The sequence below is a fragment of the Oryx dammah genome, unplaced genomic scaffold, assembly GCF_014754425.2.
Source record: "Oryx dammah isolate SB20612 unplaced genomic scaffold, SCBI_Odam_1.1 HiC_scaffold_28, whole genome shotgun sequence".
NCBI lineage: Eukaryota > Metazoa > Chordata > Mammalia > Artiodactyla > Bovidae > Oryx > Oryx dammah.
In genome coordinates, this window is record NW_024070212.1 from 65,331,579 (window position 1) to 65,356,273 (window position 24,695).

General features: G+C 38.9%; 1 protein-coding gene across 1 annotated transcript in view; it reads right to left on the minus strand.

Annotated features, from left to right (window-relative positions):
- Positions 1–16,588, minus strand: part of AK5 (adenylate kinase 5) — a 261,478-nt gene extending 244,890 nt beyond the window's left edge. Inside the window, exons 1-5 of the mRNA XM_040232542.1 lie at positions 16,380–16,588; positions 11,126–11,312; positions 4,947–5,114; positions 908–1,077; positions 694–807 (exon numbers count right to left, since the gene is read on the minus strand). Coding sequence (XP_040088476.1) covers positions 694–807; positions 908–1,077; positions 4,947–5,114; positions 11,126–11,312; positions 16,380–16,439 — 699 coding nt within the window. The 5' untranslated portion in view covers positions 16,440–16,588. The remainder of the gene's footprint in view (positions 1–693; positions 808–907; positions 1,078–4,946; positions 5,115–11,125; positions 11,313–16,379) is intronic.
- Positions 16,589–24,695: the final 8,107 nt, after the last annotated feature.

Sequence of the window (24,695 nt, forward strand, 5' to 3'; positions counted from 1 at the left end):
CCTGCATTGCATTCTTTACCATTTAAGCCACCAGGGAAGCCCTAATATTTGTTATTTTTGTAATTAAAATTTTTGAATGAAAAATTAGTCACACTAGCTTTTCAAAATTAAATAGTTAAATATATAAGGAAACAAAATATTTTAATTGATTTATTGCCCTTTAAAATAGGTTGCTGAGTATTGAGCAGGCATAGTCTGCTCAAATTTAAGTAAATTTTAGAAAACTGAACCATAAACCATACCTTGTTATAGGTAGATAGGATGATATTTTACATCCCTGGGCAGTACTGATCATGGCTTGCTTTTTTAAAAAATAAATTAATTAACTTATTTGGCTGCACCAGGCCTTAGTTGCAGCATATGGGATCCTTGATCTTGGTCGCCACAAGCAGGATCTATTTAGTTACAGCATGTGGGATCCAGTTCCCTGACCAGGGATCGAAACCAGTCTGCCTGCATTGAGAATGTGGAGTCTATTATTAGTTATCTTTTCTTTTTGGCAGAGCCTGTCTTCAGTTTTTAAGCACTTGTGCCAAAGAAATGACCTCTGCTAACCCAAATTTATGTACTTGTTCATTTTCAGGCCAAATTCATTCCAAATAACAGCAAGTCTTTCAAGAAATGTATATGTTTTTAATATCAAAGATTTAAGCCAAAAAAAAAATCGTTTAAAATATAAGGAGACAGTCTTACTTGGTCCTCAAAAGATAGAGCCTGAGCGACATCTCTTGGAAATCCATCGATAACAATGCCCACTTCATCAGGCATTTGCATCAATTTTTGTTTTATCTCTGTAATTGTTGTTTCCTTTTTTTTTTTAAAGAAAAAAGATGAAAAACCACAGTTAAACTTACACTGACAACTCGTAGAAGAATCTTTGCAGGACAGAAGCAAATTATAACAGTACCTGTGGGGCCAGTTCTCCAGTTGTAATTATTTTGGCGATAAGACTCCATTTCCTATTGCTGCTGGTACTGTGGATCTTCTTCCTTAATAGTTCTCCTACTGAAATATACTGAAATCCATAACGTTCTGCGATTTTCAAACTCTGAGTACCCTTTCCACTTCCTGGACCACCTGTCATTTAAAACAAGCAAAACTGTGACCTTCCGATACAATAAGAAATCCCCTTTTATACAGCTCTTGTCTTTATCTTGAGATGAAGAGTCTAGACCAGCAACCAGTGTGGAAACTATTCTACTTGTTTGTGACATTCTCAAAGCTACCTCTGAATGCAGAGAACGTGTGGATTTTGTTAAGGAAAGGGTAGAACTGTCATGATCAACTTATTAAATGAAAGAGAACTTTTTTCCTTCGCCAATTTTAGTAAACAATTAATTTTAAAAGTTGAATAATGCACCTGAAACTGCTTCCATTTTTTTCTGCATAAGCTCTAATACTTTTATCCTCTGTAATAAAAAAAAAAGTCTGTGAGATACAAAAGACAATGATCAAAATGACAGAAATGTATTATACAACAATGGAGTTCAAGTGCAGTGAAATGTAAAAATTAATTTTAACCAAAAGCACAGCAATATTGACATGGCTTCTTTAAATTTTTCTTTGAACTGTCCAAGCATCTCTTTGCCTTGTCGCCTTTAAATTCAAAAGAAGTTTGATGCAATAAATATGAAGAGTGAAAAAAAAATATGGAGAGTGAATGGAAGAGATCTTTAAGGTAGAACAATTTCATAGAACTCATGATAATTTTGATTCTGTGACACATTAGCATGAAATAATCAATATTTTGCAACACAGATCAATACCAATAATTGGGAACTGCCATTTAGTTTTTTTAAAACATAAGCACCTAAATAATTATAAAATATATACCTCAAATTTTATTTCCAAATATTATATTATCTTAGTTGATTTATATTTTTAGACAACCTAGATTAATTGGAATCTAAAGTCTGGGTAAATTTTGAAATAATGCACATAATAATCATCCCACTCTGATTTGTTATTTGTTGGCAATTATACAAATAAAATATTTTCAAATACTTAATCATAAATTATTGAGTGTAGACAGAATATTTTTAAAATATGCAATGAACTATTTTTGGTAATATTCATTGAAATATAATTACAATTTGTTAAACCATATTGAAAATAAAAAGTCAATAGAAAAGTGAGTTGATGGTCTCTTTACTAATTCCATTTACCAATTTTTTTGGGGGTAGAAATCATTCTACATATCATTATTTAGTACTTTAAAAAAAATTCTTGTTGCAACTAATAAGCAAAAAAAAAGATATTTGTTTCACTTTGTTTTGGATTTTGTAGGAGAATTCTGAATGAGTCAACTTGGTTGGCCAGGGCTTATTTTCTTTAAAAAATGTTTAATATCCAGAAGTCTAAGATCAGCTAGTATACTGAGATCCTTTTTGGGATTGAGATCCTCGTAAAACTGGCTTTTGTCTGTTCATTGCCTCATTAAACTTAGAAATTTATTGACATTTTTGACATTCTCTTGCTAAGAAGCTCTAAATACAATCCTATTAGACTTATCATTAAACTACTGTTAATACTATATTAAATTCATTACTGCCAAATGAAAAGGAAGCTTTGGTCTCAAATATTAATAGCTGCTTTGGGCCTATTAAATCATGGCTTGAAGAAAAATAAATACATGACCAACGCTGTCAACAAAGTCAAACTAATTTGATTCCTGAAAGTTACCTTTCATAAACTACACTTTCACACCTTTCTTAATCTTATGATCTCATAAGTCATCAAATTAAGACACCACAAATTTCACTGAATTAAAAAAAATTCAAACATGCTAAGAAAGTTATGGCACCTTCAAGAAAAAATAGCTTTTTGTCAACTAATGGAGGCAACAGTAGACAACAAAAAATATGATTAGCATAATTGACAGAGAATAGCATTAATATATTGGATGAATTTGATTACTGAAGCATCATAACAAATTAATCTTATTTTCTTTTCCCTGAAATCAGAGTAAGTTTAATTTGCTATGTTTATTTAATTCCACTACTTTAAATATTAGGATCCATCTTATTCTTAGATTTTACAATTATGCTAACATAAGAGAAATTCATTAACATCTGTGCCAAGAAGGCTAGCTTAAAAAAATTTTTTTTGTATTGCCAGAAGGGAAATTTTGCTTATTTAGATGTGGCTATCTGTACTCCCCCCTCTTTGTCAGGATAGAACTAATAAAAATTTGTAAGGGTCAGGTACAATTATTTTATAATTCCTCAAAAGTCATAAAATCGTCCCAATTTTCTCAGACAACCTAAGGTTCAATTCTTTTCTTCTCTTATCCCAGTCCTCTAAAAGTTATTTTTGCTCACTGGTTCTGTTTCATTCTTATAACACATAAAATGTTACAACACATTGTGTAAGTCTAAAACCAAAATCACACCCTTGGGAAACTAGCTGATTTTATTCAGTAAAAAAGAACTGTGAAGCGGATGGGATTTGAGCATTTGTATCTTCTCCACAGATATTAGTTTATGGAAATTTTAAAATAATTTTCATATAAAATTCACAGTGTACAAAAAATTCATATACATTTGCTATTTTTACAACAGCAACTTGTATTATACCCTTTTCATGAACAATCCAGTTTTCATTTGTTTATCTTGATAATAATCACCAATACTGTACTAACAACAACAAGAAAAACAAAACAGAATATCTCATTATAAAATGGTGAAACAATTTCCAACAATTCTTTACCTCTGGCTTTATCTTTCAATAAAGCATTTCCTTGTCTTCTCGGTAAGAACTCCAAAATTTTAAGCACATACACAAAAATTCCAGTTTCAAGAATAGATAGAGATTTATGGCTTAATAGTTAGTGGCTGCCATAAACCATGAGAATATTTTGACATTTTAGAAAATTGATTTCTGTACTCTCACACTACAATTATTATAACAATCCAGGGCTAAATATATTTGCAACTTTATTTTCATTAGACTTATAGACGTACAAATGTCCCTTCTGCTAGTCTGGTAAACTTGAATTCTTTTTCTTATGTTTATTGGCATGTTTTTTCCCAGTTGCCATCATCATTAGATCTTCTGGGAACAGTATTTCTTTACTTGGGGGCTGTATACATGTGGCTTTTGGCTAACAATTGCTGGCTAGAATAGCTTTGAATATCTCACACTAGATTTTTGCTTTTGGTCATCTTTGCAAAAGCTGAGTCAAATAGGAAAGTGAGACAATGATTGCAAATGTTTCATATTCACAGGTCTCTCATAATTCTACAGCTTTTGAGGAAGCTAGAATTGCAAGGGTGGTCAAAAATGCATGTTGTAAAATTACTTAAGACATTTTCAATATCTATTCCTTGTGAAATGGCATCAGACTGATACTTTCATATTCAACATAAGATTCACCATGGCAATTTAAAAAATTAACTATTAGCCTTGTTATATTCATTAATACTCAGATGTTACTTGTTGTGTAAAAGATTGTTCTATTAGATTTGGTTAATATAATCTAATATCAAACTTAGATTTTATTGTAGGTGCCAGTATGTCATATTTATTTTTTTTTCTCAAAAGTTAATAGCCAGTAAAAATTCAGTTTGTTGAGTTAAAGGGAAAAAAAAACCACATCATGTTTAGAACACTTCTAATGGATGCAGTTACCTACATTAAAAATTAAGCAGATAAAAACCACAAGGCAATAAATCTTGAAGAGGTCACTTATTTTCAATGACCAGGAATTTCTACAACATTGTAATGAGATTCTATAAAAGTGCAATAGGCATTAAATATAACAATATATTTCATTGAAAATGATACTAAAAATATGTCCATCTACTGTCTCTCGAGTTTTTGTTTCTATTCTACTTATTATCCAGCTAAGTATTTGCAAATATGGTGCATAGTTGACATAATTTTTGAAACATAAACATACGAACAAAGAGAGCAATAGCATGAGAATTTTGCTTTCTGCCTCATACCTATGACAAGAATGATTTTTGGTCGAGGTCTAGTAGGATCAAAGACCTCATACTCCTCAATTAGCTCTGCAGTCTCAGAAAGGTCCGTGTCACTTTCTATAGAGAATTGATGAATTGGAGGGAGCCGATCATACCGCCGATAAGGAAAGTTTGAATTTTCAGGCATTACTGCAAAAGAGTAAGATAACTTTGAAACGGAAAAAAAAAAAAAAGCACAATAAAGCATTTTATGCACTTAACCAATTAGTTGAAGAAATTTTAAAATTAAATGATTTGATTGTTTTAAACTGAGAGTAGATTCCTGTCCCCTTAAGTGGTCAGCAAACTCTTCCTTAAAGGGTCATATAGTCTCCACCTGGGGCTTTGAGGGTCATAGAGTCTCATACTACAATTATTAATAGTTAGGAAAACAGTTTTAGATAATAAGTAAACAAGTGGATGTGCTTATGTTCCAATTAAACTTTGTTTATAAAAAACAAGCAGGAAGCCAGACTTGGCCCTCGGTTCATAGGCTGCCAACTTCGGCCCTAGAGGAACATTAAGTTCGCCTAGTCTTGCCTGGTAGTTCATGTATATCCTGTTCTCTGAAAATGGTGTTCCCTAGAGTATTGTACTGCATACCTTCACAACTTTCACAACCATATCCAGCTGCCCATGGAGATAATGCTAACATATAATGTTTCATTTATCCATAAATATAGATATGCAGTCACTATGATTCAGGTACTATGATGTCATTCTGTGGAACAGCTTGGTGGCATAATGCACAAAAACTTAAGGTATTGTTACAAGGCAGAGAGTAGCAAACGTTTTCTACATTTGGAACAGCTTTCATTGTCATTTAACTTTACTTTCCCAATATTTATTATCTTTAATCTCCTTGATTAAAAAATGTGACTATGAAGATTTAAATTTACATCTACAATAGTGACAAATATTTGCTATTTATTGTTAGACATGTTAGTGTGTTGAGGATGGTTCAGTAGAAAAATAAAATAACATGTAATCCTATCCTCACAGAGCTTATATAGAGCTTACATGCTTATATTTGGTAGCAGTATGTATACCAGGTTTGTTAAGCGCTAAAATGAATATCTCTATGGTAAACACCATAGGAGTTCAATGAATGCGTAGATCCATCTGGGCTGGAGTGGTATAAAAGAACTTGAAAAGGAGGCAGGACTTGAACCTTGAAAGACTAGAACAGGTGATGAAATGTAGAAAGGATTTCTCAGTTGGGAGAAATAAAATACAAGACTCGAGTTGGAAATACAAATGACATATTCAAATAGACCAGAGGACAGAGCTGGCAAGCCCAAGTCAGGCAGATGGCCTCAACCAGCTATTGATATTTGATTCATAGATCCTTCCTTCTTCTTCATGGTCTGGTATTCAAGGAGGCAAAGAGAAGCTGTAACTACCCCAAAGGCAACAGCACAAAGGAGACGGAAAGTCACCTGGCCTTCCATGAGAAATCTGGTTAAGGGCATTACTGGATTTTAGCATGGCATAATGCTCACATCTCACCAGGGGATGCTGATCAGGCAGAACTTTTCATTTTCGGTTCATACAATAAATGAGGTCATTGACTACTGACTCATGGGACTCACTTTATTTACAAGAAAAGAGTGAGGTTGTCTACAGATGACAGTGGGTATTCTTTAGAAAATTCTGGGAAGGGCTATGTCAGTAAAGGCACTAACAATATTATCCTGTTCTGCCTTTAAATTGAATTGCTTCATCCAACACAGGGCACCACTTTAAGCATTATCCTTGACTATTTTCTTCCCTTACTCTTCACATCTGTTCCCATAGACTTACCTCTAAAACATATCTGAAACACAGTTTTTTTTTGTTTTTTTTTTCTGTGTCTCCACTAACACAACTCTTCCCCAAACTACCATCATTTACCCAGACTACTGCAATAGACCCCTACTAGTTGCTTGCTTTCACACTTGGCTCAAAGTCCATTGCTTGAAATACTCTTTCCTTACTGAGCCCATGGCTAACTGCTTCTGTCACTCACATTTCAGTTTAAATGTCACCTCCTATAAGAGGACTTTACTGACATTTTAATCTGGGGCAGCCACTCAGTTAGTTTCAAGGACATCACCCCTTATAATAATGGTCTACACAGCACATACCTCTTCACCATCTGAGAGGCCTCTAATTCATTTGTTTGTCCATTCCCATTAGAAAAAGTTCCATGATAGCAGCAACTTAGCACACACATGGAGAAAAGCCGGAAGATGGGTAGGTAGTGTGTGGTCACAATGTGGAGGACTTTAATCACCAGGGTAAGGGTTTCAGCTTCAATCTGGTAGAAACCCAGTGGAGGTTTTTTGGGGGGTAGAGGAATGACATAATGAAATAGGTTTTCCAGGAAAATAAATCTGGTGGTTGTTTAGAATGGATTTGAGTAGGGAAAAACTAGGAGCAGAAAGAGTACAACTAGAAGGCTGTTAAAGTGATTCACACAAGAGAAGTGAGGGCTTAGGTAAGAGGGGAAACAGGGGATATGGAAATGAGTGCTAGATATGAAGGACATGATTTGGATAAGGACATGGTTTGGATTAGGATATGGGCTTCCCAGATGGCGCTAGTGGTAAAGAACCTGCCTGCTAATGCAGGAGACATGAGTTCAGTCCCTGGGTCGGGAAGATCTCCTAGAGGAGGTCTTCTGCCATACTCTTCTGGAGGAGGGTATGGCAATTCACTCTAATATTCTTGCCTGGAGAATCCCATGGTCAGAGGAGCTGGTGGGCTACGTACAGTCCAAAGGGTCGCATAGGTTGGACATGACTGAAGCGACTTAGCGCGCACACACACGAGAGATCAGTGAAGGTGACTGTTCAAAAACAACTGCCAGGTGAAAAGCCTAAAAGATAGGGAACGCACTGCATTTCATACTGTATCTTCCTGCCCTCTCTTTAATGTTCCAGAAATACTGGGCTTCTCTCCTTCCTGTCTTTATCCAGACCTCTCCTATGTCAGGTATTTCTGCTCTCTGTTCCCTAGTGCACTCTCAATCTCCTCCATCCTTTTCTATCTGACACCTACTCAGCTTTCTGTCTCTTATATTAGCATATCAGTTCTTCTAGGAAGCCTACCTTGAATCTAGCTGAGGATGGATCCATCTGCCTTGTTAATATCAGCATATGGTATTTCCTATAGCAGTCACTGTGCTTCTAATTACATATTTAATGCTTGGCTTCATCCTACACTGTAAGTTCCATGAGGCATGTGCCACGTTTGTTCTTTCTTGGAGGCTACACAACCTCAGTCTTAAAAGCGTGTCTGACACATAGCAGTACTCAATACATGGTTATTTTATAGCTCAACTGACTCATTGACTGACTCCATGGAAATAAGAAAAGGAGGGTCGTTTTGAAGCAAATATGATATGTTTAGTTTTTGACATGTTTAGTAAAGATGACAATGAGATATTCCAAAAGAAAAGTTCTGTGGACATTTGGAGCTATAGGACTAAAACTCTTAATTTATGAGTAATCATTTGTTCAGTTGTACATACACTGCAAAAAAATGGATGCTCATCTCACATTTATAGTATAACATTTTAAAGAACTGTCAGCTAATAATTTATCCTTGTTTTATATTTTTACTTAGAAAAGTAAATTGCTTAAAAATTATTAAAATGTTTTATTTCACAGAATAATTTTTCATAATAATTATATATTAGCATCGCTCTGTCAATATTTCAGCAAAAATGCACAAATCACTTTTTATTTCTAGAAATAATAACAACACTTTAAGTTACAAGGAAGTTAGCAATACTGTTGATTTTTAACAATGTATTCTATAAATCACAGTTAAAAACCTACCAAGCACAAACTTGTATAGCATTTCATAAAATAAAATTTTATTATTTCAGGATTCATCAGTTTAGAAACTATTTTCTGCCTTTTAGGCTATGTTCCAGATATCAGACAGTGTGATATAACATTCTTGTTACCATAGTATGTGAAAGCTTTTATTTGATGATTAAGTAAAAGATTTCTAAGTGGGAATTCTGGTAAAGTGTCAATAGGTATGGAGAGTCTAAAATTAACAAGCAATTTCAATTTTAATGAAAGTCAAACCTACATTTTCCATTCCTATTGTAGCTCATTCTGCTAATCGAGGGTTCCAAAATGGTCATCAGTGGGTCCAATGCAGCCCCATAGATGTGCTTTGTTCATCTTGATGTTTTCCCAAAATTTGTGCTTGACTGCCTTTAGACAATGACTGTTCCCTCTAGTCTTGTTTTCCAGTTTCACCATATCCCTACCATTGTCTACTACATACTTGGCCTGCCTGGCTTCTATATATAATGAAGACAAGTAATAGTATAAAACAGGAGCATTCAAATTTCATTTTGTTACAAAGTAGTAGTTTATACCAGAGAAGGCAATGGCAACCCACTCCAGTGTTCTTGCCTGGAGAATCCCAGGGACGGGGGAGCCTGGTGGGCTGCCGTCTATGGGGTCGCACAGAGTCGGACACAACTGAAGTGACCTAGCAGCAGTAGTTTATACAACCAGTCTGAGAGCAGCTTTTCGATTAGGGAAATGTCACATCCTCTTAGACTTACATTTGAAAGCATAAACATATCTTAGACTAAATCCAGTAATACTTAAGGTTTGTAGTGCTTAAAGGTTTAAAAAGAAATTCCCCATATTTGTCACTTGATTTAACAAGGGCAGAGGGCATGGATTTAACATTGAGCTAGATACAAATATATTATGACATTCTGGGAAGGAAATTAGCCCTTTGGGGAAGGTGTATGAACCCTTCAAGCTCACAGAAATATCATTGTGTTTCCTTAAGCAGTAATTTCCTAAGTGGTCTGCCACCGTGATAACTGCCTACAGATGCTCTTTTGAACATCGAAGCCTAAATGACCTAGAGGAGCTCCTGCATGGACAGAGAAGTCTTCTCCTCTCCGGAGATATTTCTGAGACAATAGCATTTCTGCTTTTTCTCCTTGCTTGTGTTTCTTAAAAATTAATACACTATGACTCCTCCCCGTGTTCAAATAAAATTTAAGGGTGTCAAGGTAAGATGTTGCTGTTGTTTAGTCGTTGTGTCTGACTCTTTGCAACCCTATGGACTATGGCCCACCAGGCTCTCCTGTCCATGGAATTTTCCAGGCAAGAATACTGGAGTGGGTTGCCATTTTCTTCTCCAAGGGATCTTTTCAACTCAGGGATTGAACCCATGTCTCCTGCATTGGCAGGTGGGTTTTTTACCACTAAGCCACCAGGAAAGCCCCAATGGTAAGAAAAAACAAACTAAAATGTATTTCCCCTTGCATTTATTGCAAATAGAATTGTCTCTGTTTCAAATTCTGTCTGCATAATTAAAACTTTTCTAGGTACAATTTTTAAGAATGGTTTAAATTTTGAAAATAGAATGATTTGGGCCACTGGAAAAGAATTAATTGGCTTCTTCTGATTGGAACTGATTCCACTTTGCAAATACTATTGTATTTCTCAATTTTATCTGGAGCCTAAAAGGCTGCTTGGCTGATGTTGAACTAATTTTTGATAAACACAAATTTTGGAAAGCTAGGATACCATGAATCTCCTCTAGTGAACTCCAGTTCCTAGTTCCAAATTATTTCTAAAATTGTTAAACAAGTTTATGCATCCCATTTCTTTCCTAGCACCCAAATGCCTAATCTCATGCTTTGCATTCAGTACCTGCTAAATAAATCCTTCTTGAGTTAACTAGTATAAACTTTACATGCATTTATGCAGATACATTAAAATGAATTTGGAAACACAGCAACAAGTTAAATCTCTTCTTAGCTAATAAAAATGTTATAGTTATTAATAACTATCAATTTTGTCTGTCATCTACTCATTTATTTGGAAAAGTCTTATTGCAATTTTAAGAAAAAATCAGTTTGTTAATGTAATTCATTTTACAAAATAATGAAGTCAGTAAAAAATTTCATTAAGCTTTTAGTGAAGTACTGGACAACGGTATGTAATTGTGTTTGTCTTATCATAGAGGAGATTAGAATTAGTAGCAGAGAGAAATTAGTCCTGTTTCAGAACCAAATATCCTTTCAAGCATTTGAAAACCTATTAAATTAAATCACTGCCTACAGTTTATATGTTATGTTTTAAAGAATATTGCTATAAATGTAAATGATTATTCTACATATACATTACCATTTCTTAGGAAGGATCTCCGTGACTGTCCTCCATTGAGTGGAGGTAAAGTCTTCTTCTCCTGGCTTACAAATGTATCCCATTTCACCTTGTCACATCCCCCTAATTCCTTTACTTTCTGTAAACAACTTTCCAAGTACTCTACTGGGTCTTCAGGCTTCGAACACATCAGTCCATTCAAAAGGCTCTGAAATATAACAACAAAATATGTCCACATAAAATATGTTTTTAAACCACCTTTGTCAAAATAGTGTATATCCCATCTTTAAATTCTGGGTTGTTTGGATTCTTTGCATTTTTTAAATAAACAATTTGAGTTGAAATTATGCTCTTACTGAGTAATTAAAACAACCCCTTAAATTCTTGACCAGTTAGTTTTCAGCTTAGCATTCTCTGTCCTTTAAACAATTAAGGCAAAAAACAAAACAAAAACAATGAGGGCAAACTGCATTGTTTAAAATGGATGAACTCTATCAATATGAGATTAAGTACAGAGATTAAGTACATGCCCCAGTCATGACTGATTTCATTCCTACCCATCCTTAAAGTCTCCAAGCCTCAGTTGCAGAGGGTGATTTATGGATTGAAACACCTGGAACACAGTAAATAATAAATGTTGATGGTTTTAATCACCATCATAATCATCATCAGAATGTCCCCACTGAACCCTTGGGTTGGCTTGCAGACCCCTTCTTTGGTGTTCATTGTACCCAGAAAAAACTCTTACCTGTCATTCATACTAAAACCATCAGTTTATGTTTTGGTCTTCTCTTCTAACCTATAAAATCTTCAACAATACAGTGTGGGTCTTATTTATTTCTCACTATCCAGCCTCTGACACTTTTCCTTGCACATGGCAGGTACATCCTGGACTGTTCTCTAATCAGAAAAAAAATACACTCAAAATATAAAGACTGACTCCAAAAAATCTATTTGATATATAATAAATCACTATAATGTGTATATTTCAATATGTAATTGAAATTATAGAAGAAAGCCTGGTGTCTGATATGTCACAAGTATTAATTTATATAAATGCTACAAATTTGGAAATGCTCATTTCTGGGAACTGAGCTGATGTGAAAGTTTTCTTTTGGAGTATTTTGTGGAAAGCATTGAGGATTATTATCACTGTCATTAATAAACAAAACATACACTCTTTGAAAGGCTAACAGCTTTTCTAAATACAGCACTTTATTTTCAAATTATTCTTGTGCGAGTTGCTCAAAATGGTAGGCAGTTTCTACCAGGTACATTAATCCTCTGAAACCCTAAGTAATATGGGTTAGAATGTTCAATCTGAGGGGTTCAACTGCAGAGGGAGTGGAAAAAATCAACTTGGGCATACACACACACACACACACACACACACACACACATTGCGTTTAACTCCTCACATTCCTCCTACATTAACGTAGCTAACTCCGTGACAGGGCTTACTCTACATCTTACTGTATATCTGTGTGTTTTAGCTTACTTAATGCACTTTCAGTCCTATGTGGCATTATTATCCTCATTTATAGACTAGGAAATCAGGGTTCAGAGATGTTAGTGAATTGACCTAGGTTACTCAGCTAGAAACTCGTAGGCCTAGGATTCCAACTCAATGGTTTTGATTTCCTATATTCCTCTCTCTACATCTTGTAAAAACATATATGGGATAAAAAGAAAGTGCCAGAAAATCTGTGCCCCATAGGTAATCCAACTGCAATTTGAGTCATTCAAGATTGAAAGTGAAAGTGAAAGTCACTCAGTCGTGTCCAACTCTTTGCGACCCCATTGACCATACAGTCCATAGAATTCTCCAGGCCAGAATATTGGAGTGGGTATCCTATCCCTTCTCCAGCGGATCTTCACAACCCAGGGATCAAACCCAGGTCTCCTGCATTGCCGGCAGATTCTTTACCAACTGAGATTAGATCTTTATTTTTTTATCCCTCAGTTCAGTCGCTCAGTCGTGTCCAACTCTTTGCAACCCCATGGACTGCAACATGCCAGGCCCCACTGTCCATCACCAACTCTTGGCCATTGAGTCAGTGATGCCATCCAACCATCTTATCCTCTGTCATCCCCTTCTGCTCCTGCCCTCAATCTTTCCCAGCATCAGGGTCTTTTCCAATGAGTCATTTCTTTGCATCAGGTGGCCAAGTTGGAGTTTCAGCTTCAGCATCAGTCCTTCCAGTGAATATTCAGGACTGATTTCCTTTAGGATGGACTGGTTGGATCTCCTTGTAGTCCAAGGGACTCTCAAGAGTCTCCTTCAACATCACAGTTCAAAAGCATCAATTCTTTGGCACTCAGCTTTCTTTATGGTCTAACTCTCACATCCATACATGACTACTGGAAAAACCATAGCTTTGACTAGATGGAACTTTATCAGCAAAGTAATGTCTCTGCTTTTTAAAATGCTGTCTAGGTTGGTCATAGCTTTTCTTCCAAGGAGCAAGCGTCTTTTAATTTCATGGCTGCAGTCACTATCTGCAGTGATTCTGGAGCCCCAAAAGATAAAATCTGTCACTGTTTCCATTGTTTCCTCATCTATCAGCCACAAAGTGATGGGACTGGATGCCACGATCCTAATTTTTTGAATGTTGAGTTTTAAGCCAACATTGAGTTTTTATCCCTTTTATTGCCCTAAAATGAGTGAACATACTCAATGAAGAATTTTTTGCTGGAAAATATATGTTTCCACCCTTTCTAACCGAATCTGACTCCGAAAGGGGTAGAGATATCAGAAGTGAGAATGAGGTCCACTCCTTCATAGATAATTTAAATATTTTCTTCTAATAGTCACCAAAACAACCAGCAGATATTGTTTTACTCAGTCTATTTGAGTTAACCCTCTGAGAACTTGAGTAATCTATTTTGATTTTCCCCAGTATTCAAATGGATTGCCAAATCTCTGCTCTAAGGTACAACGACACAAGATCAATATACATACCATAAAGTTAACTAGAGTTAAGATTTCATGACAGAATTAGGGAAAAGTGATTTTTGCCTTAAACATTTAATCTAGAAATGGAAACACATCCCAAACTTGAACCTATCCTTTTAGTTCATGTGACATCTCATGTCAGAAGGAAATCTGAAATGTCAGTAAGATACAGATTGTTGCTTGACAATATGCAGATTCAATAATCATTCTCTTGGTCTACAATGGTGTCTAGTATCTACAATTGTGTCCAGTGTTTTGGGTTTGATAGATATTTAATTGAAACTTTATATACCTAGAAACTTTATATAGGTACCCATATTGCATTTTTGAGGGATAAAATCCAGTTTGGAAACTTAAAGCATTTGGTTTTGCTATCTACATTCATCCCATGGAGAACTGCCAAGTTTTACTTTTCTCTTATGCTACGAGCAGCACAGATTCTTCTTACAGGAAGGATGGAGCCTTTGGAGGTTACCAGCAGTCTCATTCCATCTTCGCATTGCCTGGGATTGCATTTAAGTACTCTATAATTCTGTATTTCACCTAAGCAAGTTGACTTCCTTTTCTGGGTGTGTACTATTTTGTAACCTCCCATTCATATGCAGAAAAGCCAAGGAAAAGCATAGCACCTGAACAAAAGCACCTGCCATTGCTTATTTGCATAAACAGTGTAGATTTTCATGTACAAACGATCAAAATTCTCTGCAGTTACCAAGGAGAAAAACAGTACCTACATTTATAAAGAAAATAGGAGTACTATTTAAGTGGCACTTTGCAATCAGGTGACCCTCCTGCAGATGCTTCTAATTATTCTTTTAGGAATGACACTGATGTCAGTAGTAGTATTTATGGACAAAACCCTTCAGGTCTTCATCTCCATGTTTACTTTTTGAAGATAGAAACAAAGAAAATTCTTAAACAAGAATCCTACAAACCCTCAAGACCTGTCCGTATGCAACATCTCCTGATTATTTTCAAATATTAGTGACACATTTGCTAGACTTGAGTTTCACGTACCAGGCTTGTGCTTAGTGGGTGATTTACCTGGATATCTTGTTTTCAGATAGACCTGAAATTGGTGGCTTAAGAGGTGAATTAAAAAGGAAGATCTGTAATTATGGAGGTCCATTTAAAGACAATTTGGGAAAACATAGGCAAAATTATTTTTCCAAGTAGTGTTATAAAATTCCTTTTAGCAGAACAACCCCCCTCAAATAGGAGAAAGAGCAATGCACGACTTCTAGTTTACTACATTAGTCTATAGTCTATCATCTTTCAGAAATGCGGAACCTGGTTTCAGGACTTGCTCTGTGAAGCCTGGCTTGCTTCCATTTTTTTCCCTTAACCTAAGTAAAAACACAGGATTAAGGAATGTTTTAAAATTCAAATACAGAGAGAAGGAAAGGAAGCAAAACAACTCGGGAGGTTGGCTGTCATTTAGAACTAACCAAGGTTCTAGTTCATCCTCCAGCTTCCTCTCCCGCATTCTCAAAGTGTCCCCCATCCCCCGGGGGCCCTGGTGCAGATGATGCTGTGATGCGGTGGGAAGAAGACAGAGCAACAGGAGTCACGCCCGCCTCGCCACTCCCTCTAGGACTGGCTTTCTCTAGGTGGGTTGGTTAAGGCGGGCGAAAGCTATGGGCTGGGGAGGTGAGGAAGGAGAGCCATCTATCTCTTCCAAGACTACGGGAAAACGTGCTCTGCAGTTCATTCACCGAAAGCGCAGAGCAGCGCTGGGTGACTGCCACCCGGGAGGTAGCGCTGCCTTTGATGGGTTTGGATTTGTTTTTTTGCATCTTCATCCCTCTCCTCCAAGCTATCCCTTATGCGGGCCCCTTTCATCCTCACTTCCGAGTCAACGCTGGGGTCCCGACCCTCGGCGCACGGAGGGACTGGGACTCTGGACCCCTCGGTTCAGAGTCCTTGCTCGCTGCTAGGTGCCAGGGTACCCACCTGGCCTGATCCTTGCCCCCGGAGTGCGCGGCCGGCCGCTGCCAGCAGCCCACCCTGGGAGTCCACATCGGAGGGATGCGCGGGGGGCAGCCTGCTTTCAGAACCAGTTTGAAGACTGAAACTTGATTTTCGAGATGGGGGCTTCTGAGCCCAGCCACCCGACAAGAGTCGAGCTATCCAAGGACCCAGCAATCCGCCAGAAAGGCAGCTACCCCCGGGCAAGCGGGCGAGCAAGCTTCTGCAAGCGCCCTCACTTGCGTGCCCCTCGTCTTCAAGGTGGGACGGGGCGCGGCTTCCTCACCCAGAACCTCGGGGATGCCCTGCCCCGATCTCCCCCGTCCGACTCTGCCAGACCTAGCCCCCTACCTCGAAAAGCTGAGGGATTTCTCTCCGGGCCAGATACTCCTTGGCTTCGTTGGTGTTCATGGCTGCTTCGCGCGTGCCTTGGGGCGCAGACGGGAGGCTACCGAGCTGCGGCGACCTGGGCCGGGGCCGGCGGTGTCAGTGCCGAGCACCGTGCAGCCCTCGCTTTCACGCGCAAACACTCACGCTGGGCTCTGCCAGTCCAGGCCGGGCTCCCCTCCGCCTCTCTGCGGGGACTGTGGTCTCAGCGCTCCCGCCGCCCGCGCCTCTGTGCTGGTCCCCGCGCCCGAGCTGCGGGCTCGGCGCCGCGGCTTCCCAGGTTCCGGGCTGCGCGGCCGCCAGGGGAGAGGCGGAGAGAGCGGAGGAGGGAGGACCGCGCGGCGGACGCCAGGCAGCAGCCCGCCCGCCTGCCTCTCCGACTCCGCACGCGGTGCTCTGCACCTCCCGAGCCCGGTCTGCGGCGGCGGCAGCGGCCAGTTACGCTGCGCGGGCGGTGCGGGGTGCGAGGGTGGGTACGGGTGCGCGCGGGGGGCTCGCAGTCACACCCCTCCGTGTCACACTGCCACCCCGGCACCGTGCTTCCCTGCGCGCCGCCCCCGGGACGCGGCCACCTGGGATCAGGTGGCCAAAGGAGCAGAGTCTGGGTCTGTAGGAACCTGCGACCCTTTCCCTTCTACACACACACACACACACACACACACACAAACACGAGTTACTCCTGAATGCCCAAGAAACTCCCAGGAAGAAACCTAATTGCCACAGCATTTATGCTTTATTTCTAAAGTTACCGATCCTTCATAGGGAGCTGGGAGTGAGGAGTTCAAGGGAACTGATGGTGTGGACGCCATCCTCCTTACGATATTCCTACCCTTCAGGAAAGTTTTACCAGCTAGTCTCCAGTTTTTCCCTGTTAGTGTTACGAATCCTTACAGTGAGGCTGAAATTCTCCTTAGCAGAAGGATTAGTAAGTAATCAATTACGTCTGTAGAGAGGAATGGGAAGGTGGAGAAGTGGGTGCTGGTGGAGAGGCGGAGATTGCTTCAATTGGAAACGTGCTTAGTAGGTGGATGGGCGCCACCACTAATTTGACGGGAGGAATGTGCGGGTTGGTAAACCATGGGCCGCTGGAGCACCCTGGGGTGGGTATGGGTGGATGTGATACAACAGCGTTTACTGGTCAAGTATCTTCTGTTACAAACAATTGTCAAGGTGCACCATCCTCCTCCCATCTCCCATGAGGACTCATTTCCCCCATTATGATGTCGTTTCGTTGCCTGCTTGGAAGGTGGTCCCTGTCACCCTGGGAACATGACCTCTAGCTCTGTGCAAGGCCTGACACATGGGAGGGCTTGTCAGAGGAAAGAAGGCTCTGATAGGAATTGCCATCTTGGGTTGGGCCAGGGAGAGAGAGGACACCGAATTGCTTCCAGAAATCTTGTCTGGATGTCCATTTCAAGTTCATCTTTGCAGATCTTTTCTTGGTTCTATTTCTGGTTACAGTAAAAACTGCTTCTCATGCCTTCACTATAGTGGCAGTTTCGTTTTATCCCACGGAGGGAGCTCAAGAATTAATTGAGTTTTAGAAAGTAAACGAAGTTTTCTGAGGACTGTGAAACCATGTGTCTTATGGTAGCCTTAAATGAGGCAGGTGTTCCGTAGAAATTGGTTTCTGCCCTCAGAACATGCCACATCTTTTATAGTCCAGCTACTGACAATCTCTGCCTTGTTTAAGAGCAGATTATGAAAGTTGTGAAGCATTGTCTGTTCCCTGAGCAACAGTGCTTGGTAAGTACCAGAGTCCACAGCATGAAAGCTTAGGTTACATTATGAGCAGGCACAGCTGAGATGAAGCACCTAGGACTGAAGAGGCCACTTTCTGCAGGACCTTTCAAGTCATGCTTTATGGGCAAGAATCTGGCAGAACACAGCTTACATCTACTCTCCTAGGAAGGAATGGATCCTGAATGGATATGTGATTCTAAATGCACTTTAGTGTAGTTAGGCAAGGATGACAACTTGCTTGTATAAAAAGAGTGAATAAGAAAGACTGCATTGTACTGAATATTAGCCTGAAAAACATAGTAACTGGAAAGAGATGTGAGGAATTTCCAGGTAGCCTTATGCACTGACAATCAGGGCTTTTTAGTATGTCCCAAATGTATGATAAAAGCAAGATATTCACAATTTCTTTTGCAAAGGGAGTTGTAGCCTGTTAGGGAAGGGCTGTATGGGGGAACTATAATGCTTAAAAGCCAGGCTGATGGTTTGGAAGGGAGGAAATAGGACAAGGGACAACAAATACATTCTTGCCATGGAAAAGCTGGCTCATCACTTCCTGCTGCGTGTATATATGTCTATATGTACATATATGGTAGGTATATAAAGGGCTCATGGCCCTTTGCCATTCGTTTACTTGGGGATATGTTGGTGCATGCTTCAACAAATCAGGATGCTTACTGCAGCCTAGTGTCTCCAGGCAGAATCTCTTCTCTCCTACATTGTGCTAGGAGAGTGTGCTGGGTTATATAGCAGGGAATAAGGCAGACACAGTTCCTGCTATTTGGGCTTCCCCGGTAGCTCAGCTGGTAAAGAATCTGCCTGCAATGCAGGAGACCCCAGTTCAATTCCTGGGTTGGGAATATCCCCTGGAGAAGGGATAGGCTACCCTCTCTAGTATTCTGGCTTGGAGAATTCCATGGACTGTATGGTCCTTGGGGTCATAAAGAGTTGGACATGACTGAGTGACTTTCACTTTCGAGGAATCCCTATTCTCCTGGGGAGTGGTGTAAGAAGTGCAGATGGACAGTAAGCATATAAAAATGCAGAAACAACATCAGATACTGATACATGAAGGGCAGATAAACAACTAATACCTGTCTCACCAAAGACATAAGTGGGAACATATCAGATGTTGATAAATGTAATGATGAAAATCAAATGTGCTTAACTGTTGATTTGAAGCAAGGAGGTGGAGTTCAGATTGTTCACTGGAAGCAGCAGAGGAAGTGGGAATAGCAATAACCTTTGAGATGATAACTAGAACTTTCCAAAGGTCCAGACATTCTTGAGGAGGATCCTCTTGGTGGGACTGCTTCTCTGGCTCACTGCTGACACACAGGCTGTATCTCAGCAAAGGGCTGAACCTTGATCTGTCTCCATGAAGCATCTGTCTAAGAGTAGAGCCCATTGGCTCCATCCACACAAAGACGACTCAAGGGCCCAGGACAGCACTTCCCAACCCCCCCAGAGAAGGCTGGAGCCCCATGTTTAAATCCTCATATATTTGTAATAGACATTTATGCCATCTATAATTTAAATGGGGCCAGTTTAACTGCAGAAAATTTTTACTGATAAAGTATCAAATATTTCTCGTTCTATAGTTCCTCATCCCAGGAAAGGAACCCAAGAGGATCCTCCAAAAGCACTTGGTTTAGTTGACAGTAATGATGTGATGGCAAGTTTGACCATAACACAAAGTAAAACTTTGTTGAGTGTTCTGAGTCAGACATTGTGATAAGCACTTTATAAAGTATAATTTATTGTTGTGTTCAGTTGCTAAGTTGTGTCTGACTGTAATCCCATAGACTGCAGCAAGCCCAAGCTCCTCTGTCCTCCACTATCTCCCAGAGTTTGCTGAAATACATGTCCATTGAGTCAGTGATGCTATCTAGCCATCTCATCCTCAGCTGCTCTCTTCTCCCTTTGCCTTCAATCTTTCCCAGCATTAGGGTCTTTTCCAATGAGCTGGCTCTTCGCATCAGGTGGCCAAGTTTTGGAGCTTCAGCATCAGTGCTTCCAATGAGTATTCAGGGTTGATTTCCTTTAGGATGGACTGGTTTGATCTCCTTGCTGTCCAAGGGACTCTCAAAAATCTTCTTCAGCACTACAATTCGAAAGCATCAATTCTTCAGCATTCAGCCATCTTTATGGTCCAACTTTCACATCTATATATGACTACTGGAAAAACCATAGCTTTGACTATGCAGACCTTTGTTGGTAAAGTGATGTCTCAACTTTTTAATACATTGTCTAGGTTTGTCATAGCTTTCCTTCCGAGGAGCAAGTGTCTTTTAATTTCATGGCTATAGTCACTGTCCACAATGATTTTGGAGCCCAAGGAAATAAATCTGCCACTGTTGTTATTTTAACCGTTCTACTTGCCATGAAGTACATACAAAGTATGTTACATATGCCATATTTGATTCTTAAATCAACCTCTGAGATATGTATTGTTTTCATTATATAAATAAAATAACTGATATTCAGAGAGCCTAATCCCCAGGTTAGACTAGTAGATACCACGAGTCCAGCTGCAAATCCCTATGCATCCTCATCCCTTCAAACATCATTATATCATGCCTTTCAAGGTTACAAAGGCCCTGCATGTGTGGGTGCTCAGTTGCTTCAGTCATGTCTGACTCTTTTGTGACCCTGTGCACTGTAGCCTGCCAGGCTCCCCTGTTTATGGGATTTTCCAGGCAAGGATGCTGGAGTGGGTTGCCAGTACAAAGACCTACAACCATTTTTTATTTTGTACCTTTCAGCATTCATTGAGAGTCCTTCCATTCTTCTGTTCTTATTTCCTTCCTTCCTTCCTTTTCTCAGCAGATATTATTTTGTGTTTGAGGAGAAACTTGTATAATGACAAGTTTAACTCTATAGATTTTTCTAATTGCTCAAGGTCCTTTTCTATTTGAAAGATTTTTCATGGTTCAGAGGTTGAACTCAACATTCCTATTTACTGAAATCATGAATGTTGAATTTCTCTCATTTTGTACAACCTCCCCCGTCCAGTATCTCTCTCCTAATTATTTTATTTCCCTCACTAATTGACAACCCACTGGGCCATTTGTATTTTCAGAGCCATTTATAAATATAGAAAAAAATTTTCTATATTGTGAATATAGAAAAAATCTAAATATACGAGATTTCCCACGTTGTGTAATTGGCCTGATAAATATGCCACTTATTTACATGTTTTTTTAAGAAAATCTTTCCAAGGCTTTTACTTTTTTGCAAATATGGAATGCACATACTGGTCTGTGGAATCTGGGGTAAATGCAAACTAAAATAATGGTGTGTAGCACAATTCTTCAGCCAAAGAGGAATTTCCCCATGCTCGGTTTCTTTTCTCCACACTGGCTGAGTAGCTGAGCCAAACACTTGGATTCTGGATCTCAAAGATCTCTAGGAATTCTTGCATTATTGGAGGTTAGAGATAAGAGATTGAAACTTCTACATCTAAAAGTGTTAGGAAAATTTCCAAGTATATATTTTGTACACTAAGAACAGGAAAATCCTATATACTTATTTGTCTATTCATTAGCTAATACATTCATTGATCAAACAATTATGAAATAACTTTGTGTGTTCCAGACCTGTGTTTGGACTTGGGAATATAAACAGAAAGATCAAGAGGCTCACTGCATAGTAGGAAGAGATGGGCTTGTAATACCTAAGTACATGTACAAGTAAATGTAATATGTTTTAATAATATGATAGAAGGAGGTATGTGGAAGTAGGCTGTTAAGGTGGGGACTCAAAGGTTAATGACTTATAAAAATATGTATATATTTTTTGAAAAAAAGCACTTGGAAAGTTTAAAAGGAATCAGAACTCACATTCACTACTAGCGGAATGTAAACTTGCAGAACCACTTCAGAAAACTGAGAATACCTGTTAAAGCTGATACATTTTTGTATTTACCAAAAGAAGTTTCACAGAAGTACTATTCTAAATAACCCCTGAACTAGAAGCTACTCCAATATTCACTAACAGTAGAACACATAAATTGTGTTAGATTCACAAAAGCAATGGGGATAAACAGTCTACAACTATATAGAACAACATGGATGAACCTCACAGACATAATATTGGGTAAACACCAGGCACAAAAAAGATGCAAGCTGGATGATTTCATTTATACAGTGTTCTAGAAACAGGCGGAGGAGCCTATGCTGTTAGAAATCAGGTCAGTGGCTAACCAAAGGGGAATGAAGTGACAGAACTCAAGGACTGGGGGGATATCGTTCACGTTCTGCTCCTTGATTTGGGTACAGATTTACATGGGTGTGCTCATCTTGTGAAAATGCATTCAGCTGTGCAAATAGAACTTGTGCTTCTCTGTATGTACATTACACTTCAGAATGTAAGATCTATGTTGAAAACTGAAAGATGGTGTAGTATGGGGTTCAAACCCAAGGCCATCTCATTTTAAATCCCATGCCCGCCTAACAGTTCCATGTGAATTTATCATTTAATAAATAGATCAGAAGTGAATTTGCAATCCATTTCCCTTAGCCTGTGCTTTATTAATGCACTTAGAGTCAAACTGTGGCTATCAACACTGTGTCATTTGTAAGTAATAACTTGTTTACAGCTTAGACTCTCGCTATAAGATTTTGAGCTTTTCATCAGCTTTTCAACATCAGAGACCATGTTCTAGAAATCTTTACTTTCCCAGTGCTTTGGACAATGCCTGGCCTAAGATAGATACAACATGAATGCAGGAATGAATTATCTATAGCTGTATGTATAGAGTGCTTAGGACTCAAGGAAATTTAAAAAGATAGCCCGGCAGGAAAAGTAAACTTTCTAATGTTTTTGGGAACAAATAAGCTTGAAACCTTTTAAAATTATACCATCATGACTCGAAAGGGTTAATATCATTTGTAGGGATTCTTGATTTACCACATGGGAGTTTAGGTATTATGAAAATCTAGTTCAAACAATGTCTTCATAATGTCTAGAAATGTAATGGTTTATAAATACATAATTAGGATACACAAATTAGAATAAAAGTAGTGTTTTATGATAATTCACACAGGCAACTATTTCTTGAGCTCCTAGTATGTGTAGGCACTGTTGTGCTACTTGGCATATAGGCAAATAAAACACATGCATGGAACATGTATCTAAAAGGGGGAAACATTAAAATACATATGTCAAAAATCATAAGTATATTATAGATTGTTAGAACATGATAAATACCATGGGCAAAAAAAAAAAAAAAAGCAGAGGAGAGTAAGGAGGGCCAGAGGTCAGTTACAATTTAAAATTTATACAATTTTTAAAGGTTACTTTCCATTTACAGTTATTATAAAATATTAGCTGTATTCCTCATGTTGTGCAATACATCCCTGAGTCTATCTTATACCCAACAATTTCTACTTCCCAATCCCCTCCCCTATATTGCCCCTCCCCTGTAACCATCAGTTTGTTCTCTATATTTGTGAGTCTGCTTCTTTTAAGTCATGTGCACTAGTTGGTATATTTTTTAGATTCCACATATAACTGATGTCATGCAGGGGAGCCTGGCAGACTACAGCCCACGAGGTTGCAAGAGTTAGACACGGCTGAGCACACACACACATACACACATAGTTGATTCACAATGTTGTGTCAGTTTTAGGTGTACATATATCTATTCTTTTTCAGATTCTTTTCCCGTATGGGTTGTAGAACATTGAGTAGAATTCCCTGTGTTATACAGTAGGTCCTTGTTGGTTATTTTATACACTGTGTGCTATATCACTTCAGTTGTGTTTGACTCTTTGCGACCCTATGGACTGTAGCCCACCAGGCTCCTCTGTCCATGCGATTCTCCAGGCAAGAATACTGGAGTGGGTTGCCTCGCCCTCCAGATCTTCCCAGCCCAGGGACTGAACCAGCATCTCTTATATCTCCTGCATTGGTAGGCGAGTTCTTTATCGCTAGCGCCACCTTGTAGTGTGTTTATGTCAATCCCAACCTCCTAATTTATCCCTTCCCTCGCACCTTCCCCCTTTGGTAACTGTAAGTTTATTTTCTGCCTGACTTTTAAAAGGCACATCTGTTTGCTAGTCTAGGGAATAGGGCAGAAGGGAAAGGCAGGAGCAGGGAGAACAGCTGGGAGGCTATGTGATTCAGATAAGAAACGAAGTCAGGGCAGGCAACAAGAGCTGGTTAGATTCTAGGTATATTTTGGAGATAGAACAAGCAGAATCTTTGAACAGATTGCATGTGGTGTATGAGACAAAGAGAAAATATCCAGGATGACTTCATGTTTTTTGGCCTGGGGTTAGTAGGAGACTGTTAGCTAATTGGCTGCTGCAGCTTGCTAACTTAGAAAAGCAGATACATGGAAGGGAATTTTGACTTGCTCTGAAGGGGGCCTGGCACATGGTGAGTTTTCTCTGCTATTTAGTGACCACATTTCTCTTTTTCATCCACAACCTTTGGCTTACATGCAGCTGTCTGAGCTCATGTTAGGTTGAGGTGCATGTGGTATCAAATCAGCTTCTTGTGCAAGTTGTTGTTCAGTTGCTAAGTCATGTCCGA